Source organism: Corvus moneduloides, chromosome 6 (assembly GCF_009650955.1).
Source record: "Corvus moneduloides isolate bCorMon1 chromosome 6, bCorMon1.pri, whole genome shotgun sequence".
Classification (NCBI taxonomy): domain Eukaryota; kingdom Metazoa; phylum Chordata; class Aves; order Passeriformes; family Corvidae; genus Corvus; species Corvus moneduloides.
In genome coordinates this window covers 3,401,097-3,414,757 of record NC_045481.1, presented here as the reverse complement: position 1 = coordinate 3,414,757, position 13,661 = coordinate 3,401,097, and the positions used below count along the sequence as shown (strand labels likewise).

The following is a 13,661-nucleotide window of genomic DNA, read 5'->3' as shown; positions in this document are numbered from 1 at the left end:
TTCTTATTGGATTTTTATTGCAGATAAAATTGACAGGGAAAATCACTAGGATATACTTAAAAATGGGAAGGAAATGTACGTTTACAATAAAAAGGTCTCTGAAGGTCTCTTGTTTCATAGGAAGGAAGCTGTCTTTATACTGCATGAACTATAAAAAATGATTAAAACTGAAGAGAGACAGGAAGCTGATAATTTGATTTATCATCTTAATGGCTATGATTCATGAATAAATAATATAATGGTTTATGTCTCTCTTGTAAAAGAAGTAGAGAAGAGCAATTTGTCTAATAAATGACTTCAAAAATTACAGCTGAGTCTTGTTTGCCACATTTGTTCTATTTAAAAAGAATGAGTGTGTATCTTATTTCTTATTACTTACTAGGACATTTGTTGTATTATTTATAAGAGTCAAAAACCTTAACTAAAAGCCACTCATCTCTGACCACAGTCTCCCATTAGCTTTAAATTCAGGAAAGAGAAAGGGATTGATCACTAGATCAATAAATCTAACCTTGGATCTGACTAAAAGCTTCCTTTAACCTCCTTCCTCCAGCATCCTTTTTCAAAATTAAAGTATCCCCGTTTTTAATTATTTAAGAGCACGTCAATTTTATAGTAAGGCCCTGTATGACTGCATCATACAAGGATTTCTTCTTTATATTGGAAGCCCACCAGCATCTTTAAAAGGAAAGCATTTAAATCATGATAATTTGTTGGTTGGGTTTTTTTTTTAAGTTGGATGTGCTGCTATAGATACACATATCCAATACACCCTGGATTTCATTGAGACAAATGCTGAGAACAGGAAAATCGAGAAGAAATGTGTATTCCCAATTATCAGACACACAAACTACCCCAAGCCCATCAATGATTCTGCTGGAGCTGAAGTCGCTCCGTATCGACGGCCCCGGGCCAATGAGTGACATTGTTATAGAGCTGCAAAAAGTCATTCCAGGCAAAAGCAAACGGCAGAGGACACAATTAATGGAAAGAGTGTTTAATTTTTTTCTAAACCATCCTGTAAAAATAACATGTATATGTAGTTTGCCCGGTGTGCATCAAGAGCCTGACCATTTTTTCCGCCCTTATATCAAAATAATTTATGAAAATCAGATCTTTTTTGTACCAGAAGCTGTTCACACCAATTCAATACACCCTGTTTCCACTGTCCTGCTATGGGACAACCTTCAAAACAATTCAAAGCACATCTTGCAGACACAACTCCTGATGCAAAGCTGGTTGGGTGCCCCAAAACAGGGGAGCTGTGGCCAGGGTCATCTCTGGGTTATGACCTTGCTCAACCACTGGCCTGCTGCATAGTCTTGAACACATGGGTTTTGGCACATCTCTGCACCTTTCCTTGTTCCACTTTAAAGCTTCATCCTGAAGAATGTGGGATTTCTGTCTTGGCAGAATTTGGGCTGAGAAGAGAGGCGTGGACTCCCCATCCTGGGAAGCGTTCAAGGCCAGGTTGGATGGGACTTGGAGCAACCTGGTCTAGTGGAAGGTGTCCCTGCCCATGGCAGGGGGTGGAACTGGATGAGCTTTAAGGTCTCTTCTAATCCAAACCATTCTGGGATTCTAGAAAATAGAAGCTCTTACCCTGTTTTTGAGGCTAATTTTTAAGAGGCTTTCAAAACTGAATTCAAGGCTAAGTTACGTTCGGGTCAAGGTGTTCTAAAGTGGTGTTGGAATGAGCAGCACTGGTAGGACTGCTAATGACAGCAGTGAGAGGAAAACTTTAGGATGACAGTTCTTGGCATATTGTAAAACCAGTTCCACCAGTTTTATTTAAAATAGAGAGGGAAAGAAGAGAAAAAAAAAGGTAAATGGATTTAAACAAAATAGACCTTCTGAGTTCTTCCGTTTCATAAAACAATTACAGCTCATGCCATGGATCTTCCACAGACTGCACGTATGACACAACTCAGTGTAGTTAGAGACAAATGTCACACAGGCGGACAAACAAATCAGGAAAAAATAGCAGGAACTCTCACAAATCCCATTTATCAATACTTTCCACATATGATTTCTCTAAACTAATGCAATTAACTGCCCCACAGTCCAAAGGCACTATTTTTACGTGCCACACCTTCTTCCCCCAGCTGCCGTATTATATAGGTCTCCTAAATTTGGAGTGCTCAAGATGTTTTTGGGGTAAGTGATGCATCAGCTCATGTCAAAACAATGTAGGCTGCATCCAGAATGACACTGAAACACAGTGTTTTGGGGAATGACACCCCAAAAAATGTTCTCTCCTGGCCTTTCATTTTGAAGGGACAAAATCTTTGCTGGTTTTGAAAATTACAGTGGCCTTCACTAACTTCTGAAGTACAACCTTTGGTCAAACTCTAATTTTTATGGCCCTGCCATAAAAATAATGCTAATCCCTATCTAAAATGATGAGCTTTTTGCCCTAATTAGGAGTTTCTGAAAGAGAATTTTAATCAAGCAGATTGCAAGTATCTCTGACGTCACTCCAGATCTTGAAGCAGATGCTATTCCTTCATACTGCAGCCACTCAAATCCCACCATCCCACCATGATGGGCACAGTGGACAAGAGCAGAGAAATGATGATCCCTGTCGCATCTGGAAAATGGCAGTGATGGGGTGAAAAATAGACTTAGCAATACAAAGCTGTCCTTGATAAAATACAGTTGATGCAAAAGGCAATGAATGGAAGCAGCACAAGATAAAAATTACAGAAAAAACCAGGGTCACTTTTCTGACATCAGTCCCACAATTCCATTTGGATATGGAGGAGGGAGGATCTCAGCTGGGATAAGCCACTCTAAGTGTATCAATAAAGCCACGCTGATTTATAGCAGCTGAGAATTCGTCCCGGAGCGCGTTCATCCATGTGCGATGCCATGGATTGATGTGTTAGCATTTTCTCCCTGGAGACTTTGGTTCCAAACCTATTTAAAACCCAGTGAAAACAAATGGGCTGGTCTCTAGACAGATGTCCCTGGAAATCTGTTTACATCATCACAGTGGCAGGAGCTCAGTGGAAAGGGTTTTATCTGCTCAGGTTGGGGGTAAGGGCAGGGTGGCAGGTCCTTGGTGGAGCTGCATGGCAAAACTTCCTTAGTAACTCCTGAGCAGCCACCCTGCAGGACAGATTTGATGTCCACAAATCCATAGGATTGTGTACGAGGTAAAATTAAAAGATTCAAACAGGAGTATTGCTTAGTCTTAGTCTACAATCTTGGAGCAAGACTCCACAGCACTGTGCTCTACTGCCCCTTGCCTGCACACAGATTCCCAAGGGATCAGTGATGGGTCCAGTCTTGTTCAGCTTATCCACCACGCTGGATGAAAGGACAGAGTGTACCCTCAGCAGGTTTGCTGGTGATACAAAACTGGGAGGAGTGGCTGACACACCAACAGGCTGTGCTGACACTCAGCCAGGCCCAGACAGGCTGGAGAGATGGGCAGGGAGGAACCTAAGGAAGTTCAAGCAGGGCCCCCCTACCCTGGAGGAGAATAACCCCATGCAGCAGTCCAGGCTGGGACTGACCTACTGGAAAGCAGAGCTGCTGAGAAGGAGCTGGGGTGAGCCAGCACTGTGTCCTTGAGGCCAAGAAGGCCGATGGTTTCCTTGGCTGCATGAGGGAAAGTGTGGCCAGCAGGTCGAGGGAGGTGATCCTGCTCCTCTCCTCAGCCTTGCTGAGGGCTCAGCTGGGACTGCTGTGTCCAGTTCTGGGCTGCTTAGTACGAGAAATACAAGGAATTATTGGAGTGGACGCAGTGGAGAGGCTGCGAAGGTGGTGAGGGGACTGAAGCATCTCTCCTATGAGGAAAGGCTGAGAGAGCTGGGCCTCAGCTCTGGAGAAAAGACAGCTGAGAGGGGAACCAATCAATCCATATAAATACCTTAAGGGCAGGTGTCAGGGGATGGGAACAGACTCTTTCTAGCGGTGCCCTGAGACAGGACAAGGAGCAACAGGCACAAACTGAAACACGGGAAGTTCCACCTGAACATGAGGAAAAACCTCTTTACTGTGTGGGTGATGGAGGCCTAGAACAGACTGCCCAGACAGGTTGTGGAATAATCTCCTTCTCTGGAGATGTTCAAAACCCACCTGGATGTGATCCTATGCCTGAGCAGGGGAGTTGGACTAGATTATCTCCAGAGCTCCCTTCCAACCCCAACCATGCTGTGATAACCTCACCCACAGGTCATTGCTGATTTTTTGATAGGATCCTTCACATGCATGAAATTAAACACATTTGTAATTCGGCGGGCTTGGGGCTCAGTTTCAAAAGCATTTTGAGAAGACACAAAGGCTCCCTGTGATCAAAGGAGAGGAAACAATGTGGTTGTTGGAGTTACAATTACACCATCTCACATTCTTTTGGCAGAGGAGTTCCTGGCCCAGTTTGGGAGAGGAGATAAAGCACATACAGGGAACTGAACTGCAGGTCACTGCCGCACCTCCCGGATCTGCACCCCAAGGCCAGCCTGGAGTTTCCTGCCTGAACTCACATCCACTGAGTCTCAGTGGGATTCCACCAACAACTCAGCAGCAGATCTGCCTGTCCATGTAATGTAAGTAATGCTTTTAGGAGCATTATCCATGCATGGTTTTCCCGTACATGGAATTTGGCAGGAAGCCATTCGAGCGAATGCTTCACATCGCAAGAAAAATCAGCAGACTTTTTTTCTTCTTTAACTATACTTATTAAAAAAAACAACCCCCCTACTAACAAAGTAGGAAAGTTATCCACCATCACCTCGGGCTCAACCATGCAGAATCAGATAGTTAAATACACAGATTTTTAAGGAAATATCTTCCTTCCCACCCTCCCACCCTGTGCTTTATCATTTAAGCAGTGGCAGCTCCTGCAGTCCAAAACTGGGTATTTCATATAACGCAACAGTAACACAGAAACAGAGTTCCCAAGTCCAAGCCCCATCTATCATAAGTAACTACATGATTATCTCTTCCAGAGACTGATCAAATCCCAGTTTATGAGCAGTTTGCTTTTTACTGCTGTTATACAAAATGAAAAGCTCTTCCAGAGCCCCGCTGCTCTGACGACAACGAAGTCTTCTTCCTCTCCAACCAAAATCTTTTCAGGACCAGTTTATACATGTTTGTTCCTGCACTGAGTGTTGTCCTTAACTTGAATTGTTTTTCCTCTGCCTGGTATTTAGTCCCCTGATGTATTTATAGAAAGATCATATCCTCTTTCAAACTTCATTTTGCTTGGAATAGTAATGTTAGAAATAGACTGACAAATTTACTGCAGTGGATGGGGACGGACAGACACACACACACAGAGGCTAGAGCACTCATTTTTAAAGAAATGCAGAAAATACAGATGAGTTAATCTTTAGTTAACAGTGCGTTATTTCAATCATATCAGCAACACGTCAACTACAGTAGAAAAGACAGATCAAGTTCAAAACTGATTTTCAGGGGGTTTTAGATCTAATGACTATCCATCTATTGAAATACCAGAAAGCCTACCTGGAATTCCATAAAACTCTAGCCTGAGGACAGTACCAAAAGCCCACAATGAATATCATCTCTAAAAAAGAGAGCTGTGAAGACTCAAAAGTACATTTAAACAGAGACTAGTTTGGGTGGTAAATAATATGCAGAAAAAGAAAAAAGAATCAAGTCGCTATTAAAAAAAAACCTAGAAGGAAAAGAGATTGAACATACTGTTGTCTGTTTGGAGACAATTTCTTTCACAAAAATATTTTCTAGTTTTGCTGCTCTGGTACATCAATCCTGAGCACTCTAACTTTTGACTTATAATGATATTCCTTCAGATACAGCTTCACCGAGGGAGGAATGGGAAGTGCATCGATACCATCGTAAGTTGTACAGTTGCAAATAACCGTTCTACATATATGCTGGAGAGAGAAGGGAAAGGTCCTGTTCAGGGGAGTGGATAAAAGTGGTTCAAAGAACATACAGGAACTTGGATCTTTGTAGTGTTCTAGGAGTCCCGTGATGTCAGGAGAATGGAAGACACAGGGATCATGGGCATCAAAGCTGAAGTTGTGATTCCACTGCTCTATCCGGGCGTGGAGGGAGCGACTGTAGCGCCTGAAGCTCACGGAAAACAAATAGTCTTCCTGGGCAGAGTCTCTCAACAGAAACGTTCCCTCTGGCTTTCCTTCCAGCAGCGCCTCAGCTGCGTATTTATCCATGACGCCCCAGTAGCAGGGATTGTTATTGATCTGGAGGAGGTCTGGCACTAGGCAGTGGACATAATCAATCTGGGTATGGTATTTCGGAGGCGTTTCCATCCGTAGCAGCTCGTCGTCCGTTTCCCACTTGGGCTTGTTTCGTTTTCGAGAACTTGTGCACAGAGTTATGACTTCATCATCGGAGTCCATGTCGCTCTCATCTCTACTGCTCCTCGCCACCTTACCTGTCACCAGCTCAGGCCTCGGGTCACCCCGAGAGGAACTGCTGTCAGTGAAGTCACAGGACTGGGAGGGAGAGTCTGTTGCCCCACTGGCAATCTCCTCGTCTCGCAGCTGATCCTCCCTTTCCTCGTGCTGGGATAAATCAGCAATTATCCATTCTTCTGCCTTTGGACTTATAGGGGCCGTGTGCCTTTTGATCAAGTGCCACCGAAAAGCCAGCTCTGAGCGCGGAGGGAAAGGACACTTATCCAGCATCAGCTCACTGATATGGATTTTCCTTTTGGATGGAAGTCCTGAGGCATGCCGGCTGCTGCAGTTCTTAATGGGAAAGCACTGACCCACAGCATCCTGTAGCTTCTGTTTGAGAGACCGGCCTAAAAACCTGTGGCCACAGGACCGGTCTAGATCCAGCTCGATGGACGAGCAGCTGTATTTCCTCTCTTGGCTCCTTAAATTAGTCGCCGACTTCCCTGCAGCACTTGCTGTTTCGGCATCAGGACAATGCTCACTTTTCTTGGACCAGGAGAGCTTCTTTCCACTCCAGACATACCCATCCTTTCTGTCTGCGCTTCTGCTCCGGCTGCTTTTGGGCCTCACATCTGCGTTTTTCGCGCTGCTGTCCTTGTTTTCTGCCATTGTGACAGCTTTGCTTCACAAGTTGCCAGGAAGCGCACACTGTGTTTCTTGTGGGGTTTTTCTACATAAGGAAGCTTCCTCGAGGCACTTTCTGGAAATATCTAAGGAAAAAGAGAACACAGCTCAGTTAACGGCTATGCACATGCACAATGCAACATCAGTGCTGGTGGATACAGGACAACAGTGACAATTAATTGCTGACCATGTAAAAATCACATGATTGAGGTGAATTCAGTAGCACACCCCACAAATACCAGCTTGATCCCAGACAAAGCTCTCTTAACCCTTCCTTGGGAAAAGCATCCTGCAAAAAAAACTATCTTAATGTATTTGTTGAGTTTCCATTCTGACTACGCAGCAGAGCAGAATGTTCTAGGTGTTGGCAACCCCATTGTGCCAGGGCCCATTTCAAAAGGAAACCCTTCCCGGGGCAGGTGATACTGCTTTAGCTGTTTATGGAGCAAATTCTGCATCTCTTCCAAATAACCTTTCAAGAGGGAACAAACCAGAACAGAAACAAGTAGGTCAGAGTACAAAGAGCTACTGTACCTAGATGATATGCCTGTTTGCTACTAATCCACAGGGTGGGATGCCAGAGATCTTTTCTTAACTGACACTTTTGGGTCACTTTCGGGATAAAAAAAAAAAACAAACCTAAATTTTATCAGTCACAGATTCCGTCAGTTTCTGAAAGCTGTTTTCCTCTGCCTTTTCAAAGGAAGGGAGCTAGGAAATACTGAAGCCCTAAGGGATTGAAATATCTGGGGCTTTACATACTGAAAAGGATTAAAACAATCCAGTCCCTTACTAAAAGCAATTTTAAAAGGCCATGAAAGATGAAACTGCTTATTGCTCATTAGAGAAGGAAGTTTACATTATTAAAATCAGTGTTGCTTTGAGACCTACAGTTGCTGATTTCATTTTCTTTTGTTTCCAAAGGTATATTGAATTCTCAAATAGATAAGAGGTTTCCTTTTGACTGCTGCACTTTGAAAAAAAGATGAAAAAAATCTTCTTTTGATTACTCATTTGAAAGTGGAGCAGGATTTTTTCAAGATACATAGATGGCAGTATGGTATGGATGCTATACCCCCCCCGAGGCATGGCAGGATGTAGAAATATTTCCCATCACTTATCATGATCAGGATATTCTATGGTTCTGTGATGCTTCTGCTCCAAAACCGTGCACGGCTTCTCTGTTGCACTGGGGTTTTTTTGGCTGTGGGTTTTTCTGTTGTGTTGTTTTGGGGGTTTGGATTTTTTTACAACTAATTGACATGGCAAATACTAAGCAGGAAAAGAAAAGGGCATCCACTTCCTCTCTCCATTCAATCCATTCTCATCATCAGGATTAGCCAGCATGACACAACCTCTCTGCAGTCCCCCGGGGCTGCGCAGGCTGAGTTCAAGCCTCTGCTTTCAGTAAAAGAACAAGACAGCCTTGCCAAAAGGCTCACATGCAATCTGTGGGCCAAATGCATCCCAGATGGAACTTTCACCCAGGAATTTTTCACATTGCATTCCTTATTTAAAACCCACAGACCTGAGAGCTGTGGGGGAAAGGAAAAGGCAGGGGAAGGGAGGAGATGCAGAAATGCAGAATGAAGGTAAGATTGGTTCAATATTGGAAATATGTTGGGAAAAAAAATGGCATTAGAGCAATGGAGATGAATATCACCTCACTGATACCGAGAGGAATCACAGGAAGGGTCCATATTCCAGCAGTTACAAATCAAAGATTAAACTAAAGATTTATTTTTCTTCTCTCAGGGTTTTGCAAATTGCTTTTCAGTGAAAGCATGGCAAGACACAATGAAGACAGGAAAAAGGCAACATTTGTATATGAGACTCAAAACATCTTTATTTAGACCAGGATTCATTGATTGTTTTTGGAACGTTGGTATTTTTCATCCAGAAATACCTACAGTGGAGCACTGAATTTTCTCCACAATTAAAAAAAAAAGAGGAAAAAAGGCAATCTCATTTACTCTAGTGATAATCTGAAGTTACTGAAGACAAAAAGTTTTTAGATGCATCCTGTAGTAAAAGACATTAACTGTCTATATATGGGATTTTTAATTGGACAGAGAGATATCACTGAGGTTGCAAAGTCAAGTACTTAAAAATTAGGATACGACAGTTTGTAATTGCTTTTGAAACCTTCAATTATCTCATTCTGCTCATCCAGCCCATATAAGGAATAAGAACATGCAGAATATGGGCTTTTAATTAAAAACTGCAAAACATACAAAACCCAGAAGTGCCTGTTATCTCCTAACTTCAGCCTTGCAACTGAAAGAAGCTTGGGGTTTTATGGAATTTCTGGGTTGCTGTTGTATTGAACTGTAAAGCCACCTTCTCCTTTGTACCTTTCTCCTGTCGTGTATCATTAGTGGTACCTGAACCCTGAAACAGAAGCTGGGGAAGCAGCACGCGATGCTGCAAAGCCACGCACCATTAGCCAGAGCTGCTTCCCTGGGGTTTGAAGGGCTGCTGGAACCCAGGCGCCAGTTCTGCCACATCAGAGCAGGAATTGCTAATCAGACAGAACAGTAGAGCTGTGAAAAGAGCAGGGAATAAATGAAGAAAAAAAGGGATGTCATCCTACTAAAGCCAGGTTTGAACTTGACCGTGTGTTACAAATGTGTGCTGCGGGAGAGCTGCCTCCCGAATCCCACTGCTCGGCATTACAGCAAGGGATCACACTTTCATTCCCTTCTGGATCAGTGATTCACAGCCCCACCAATAAAATGGGGACCAAAAATAATTAGAGTGTCAGAAAGAAAAAGGCATAAAGGGCAGGGGAGGCATTCAGTGCTCTATTACCACTTCAGGCCATCCATCTAAACCAGCTCTTCCTTTCACTCCAGCGTCCAAGGGAAATGCCACGTACATCCATTAACGGCTGGAGCGCTGCTGGAAGAGCAGAACAGGAGGGCAAGGATAAAAGAGAGGGAACACAGAGTGTACTTTTCCCTAGAGGGGAAGGTTAAATGGAGGAGTCCAGCGCTTTGCAGCTCACACACATCAGTTCTGAGCTCCTTTTGGGAGAAATAACGAGTGTCCTGCCTGCAAAAGCCTTGTCCTGCATGGGGACACCCCAGGCATCTCCGATGATGGCAGGTTTGACAAAACCCTTATGCTGGAAACCCTTTCCCCATAGGAAACAGCAAAGATAAAGACACATGCGGGGATGAGCAGAGTTCACTTCGGGCCACGGGACCCAGCTGGTAGTCCAAGGTTACCCAACACTGTCACAGCTACAGTCCCTGAGGACAGGCAGGGAGCTGGGTGGCTTTTGCTGTCGGTTTCGTGCTGTGCCCAGCTCCCTCCTTCAGAGGTTCCTCTCTCTTGTCTGCAGACAAGGTGCTTTTTCTTTCACGAGCTGATGCCTCAATCCTGAGACTTCAAGCCCAGCCTAAAAGCAATATCCAGTCACTGTTTGGAGGGATAACAATATTCCCTCCTAGCCAGGGGTAGGCTGCAACCCACAGCTGTGATAAGACAGTGACAGCCTCACCATATGTCTAATCAGTAACGCCAACAGGAGAATCAAAACCATAAATGTAGATAGCCCTTTTTTTAAAATTTATTCAATAAATACTTGATTACTGAACTGCTTTAACCAGATACTTATGTCCTGAGCTGCTGGATTCTTGCCTCTAGCCCAACAGTCCTCTTCATCAAGCTGCTTCCCTTTCTGTATAAAGAAGGAGCAGATGGTGGGGGGTCTCCAGCCCAACCTCCCACTTGGAGTGGGATTGCTGCCAGCGTGGGCTCAGGGGAGCCATGGCACAGCCTGGCCATGTCCTGAAAACCTCCCAGGATGAAGGTCCCACCACCTCTCTGGTGCTCCCATGCTGCACAACCCTTCTAGGGCAGGAAGTACTTGGAAAGTTTTCTGTCCAACCACACAAAGCATTGCTGTATTGTGTCTCTAATTAAACAACAAAAGAAGGCTCACAAAGAACAATGAATGAATCAATTTTGGAATTGTTATGGAAGTTGATTTTGTAGAGCTGATAAAATCCTGAGAGAGAAGAGCAAGCTGCAATAAACTGGAGTACTTTTGCTTTCATAACTTACATAAAAGTTATTTTAAAACAAAATCTCAGTGGTCACAAGCTGCTTTCATTAATTTCACCCGATGAGATTTTGGCCACAAGACCACATTTTAAAACCTGACCTTCCCAACCTATTAAGGGTAACAATAAATCTCAGTTCCTCTGTCTTAAATTATTTTTCTTCAGTTTTGGCTTTACTCTGATTTATGATACCATCCAAAAATACCTAAGCTTGACTCCAGAGGCCTTTCCAGCAAATGAAAGCAATTATCACACATACACACAAAACAAAAAGACTTTCTAAAGGTACCACTGGCAACCTAAATATTTCTTCCCTGGAAATACCCTTGATTTATCCCCAGAACTGTAGGAGGAGGGGGGCCATGCCCAGCTAACCCCAACACGGGGGATATTTTATTCACTCCCAGGAGGTGGAACTGAGCAGGCAGCAGGTGCCAAAGGTGAGGGCTGCTCGTATCTCCTGCCTTAATGAAGCTCTGCTCGTGTGTGGAAGGAAAGATGCAGGCAGCGCTCGGCAAACCGCAGCAGCCTCTCCAGCACTAAATCAGTGAAAGCTTTATGGTCCATGACCAACACTCCGTGCTCCACCCAGAAACCGAGCAGGAGAGCAGCGATTCCCAGCTCCCGCCCTGCTCGCAGCCACTCACACCTATTAATCAGGCCGGCAGCAGGCTGAGTTCCCAACCGGATTTAAAGTATAACTTTGCATTTGGTGCCGTGTCACTTCGGACGTGACAAAGCCACAGGGCCTGCAGTCCCTTGGACAAGTGACCACGGGATCCTGACACCCCCCTGGAAACCCTCCCCCCAGTTTTCCTATGCTGTTCAAAGAGTTATCCCAGCACGCAGCACCTCCAGACAAGGAAATTAGTTGTTAACATGGAAACGAATGTAAAATGGCTTTTATACTGCAAAATACTTTAGGTGCAGTTTGTATCAGAGCCTCCGAAAATTAAAGTGATTAAGAAAAATAAACACATTTGACAAGCATTTGTCTCCATCCCAGGCAGCGGCTTGCAGCAGGAATAGCTTGGTCTTCCCACTCATCTGATAAGCAGTCCAGCTCCAAATCATTTCTCTAGAACACATTATCCTTGCCAGAAATCATGATTTACTGAAATATGTAGGATACACCCATGGAAAACATGTCTCTACACAGCTTCCACGAGGTTTAATAACGAAATCTGGCCATATTTCTATTTTTTTTTTAAAGAAGTGTGCCTGCTTTGTAATTCTGTCACTTATTCATTCATGAAACTACCAGCAATGTGAGTGTTAGAGAGAACCACATTTCCAATATAAATAAATCACTCTGCTCACCCCAACCACCAATAACCCCACTGCAGAGCAAAACTGAAGATAAAAGGGTTTTGCCTGGAAGCAATTTTTTCTTAGAAGCAGGAATAAACTGGGCCAGATCATTAAGGCGACATAAAGGGAAAACAGATAATTCTGGTTTTTAACTCCTTATTTCAGATATGTTCAACTCCAGGAATTTTTAAAATCCTTCAAGAAATCGGCCACAATGCTTTCTTCCTATTATTCAGCCAAAAAAAAAAAAAAAAAAAAAAATCTTAGTGATTTTTGCAGTGCAATCGCTACCTGCCTGACTACAACTGCTGTCAACTCCACCTCGCACACGCATCAGGACGGCTGGAATTCCAGAGTAATTCCATAATGACCATAACGATCTCCAAAGGGGTTTGATCCTGCGGCTGGGTGAGCGCAGCCCCGCGCTGTTACAGGGGTGCTGCCCAAGGGGGGTGAAGGACACAGCCCCTCATTTAGGCTTTCCCTGCCGTCCCTGTGCCTCCTGAGGAGCTGCCATTAAATCCATATACAGAAGGATAAACAGGGAATATATGTGCCCTATATGTGTTAGGGTAGATGCATCGGGCACGGGGTTTTTCAGAGGAGAAGCAAACGGAGCGAACCCCCTGGTGACACAGCAAAGACCCTGGACCGAAGTGACAGGAGAGCACGGACTGAAAGCCCTCGTTGACCAGGGACCCTGAGACCCCCGGTCACCGACAGCGGCTCAGACCGCGGGCCGAGCCCCCCCGTGACAGCAGACCCTGGACCGAGTCTCCCCCGGTGACAAGGCTCAGAGCCCGGGTCGAGTTCCCCCAGTGACAGGAGATCCTGGACCGAGTCCCCGCGGAGGACAGAGCGCTGACCCCGGTCCGAGCACCGCGGTGACAGAGGGCGGACCCCAGGCCAACCCCCCCGGTGACAGGAGAGCCCGGCCCGAGCCCCCCGGTGACTGACAGAGGCGCAGACCCCGAGCCCCCCCGGTGACAGAAGACCCCGATTTCCCCGGTACCGGTGCTCACCCCCGCCTGCCGCCCCTCAGCCCCTCGTCCCCCGACCCAAACTCACGATGGTGCGGCGGGCGCTGCCGCCGGCGCTGCCCGCGGGACCGGCGCTCTCCGCCGGCTCTGTCCGCAGCCGGGTGCCGGCGGTGCCGGCGGCTCAGCGGGCTCGGCGCTGGCAGCCGCGGCCCCTCACCCGGCCGCCGCCGCCGCCATCCCCGCTGCCGGGGCCGCCC

General features: G+C 45.4%; 1 protein-coding gene across 2 annotated transcripts; it reads right to left on the bottom strand.

The window, feature by feature from the left end:
* Nucleotides 1-981: 981 nt before the first annotated feature.
* On the bottom strand, nucleotides 982-13,594 carry SOCS4 (suppressor of cytokine signaling 4). Of its 2 annotated transcripts, none has more exons than XM_032112534.1 (2): nucleotides 13,493-13,594; nucleotides 982-7,129 (listed from the first exon to the last, which is right to left on the bottom strand). In XM_032112534.1, exon 2 carries the CDS (start codon nucleotides 7,026-7,028, stop codon nucleotides 5,718-5,720), a length of 1,311 nt encoding a protein of 436 aa, XP_031968425.1. In that variant the 5' UTR covers nucleotides 7,029-7,129; nucleotides 13,493-13,594; the 3' UTR covers nucleotides 982-5,717. The 2 variants fall into 2 exon arrangements, with proteins under 2 accessions (XP_031968425.1, XP_031968426.1); XM_032112535.1 differs by lacking the exon at nucleotides 13,493-13,594 and adding an exon at nucleotides 9,484-9,608.
* Between the last annotated feature and the right edge of the window lie 67 nt (nucleotides 13,595-13,661).

Coding starts and splice junctions, on each gene's coding strand:
- SOCS4 (XM_032112534.1), bottom strand. CDS start 7,028: ATGGCAGAAAACAAGGACAGCAGCGCGAAAAACGCAGATGTGAGGCCC.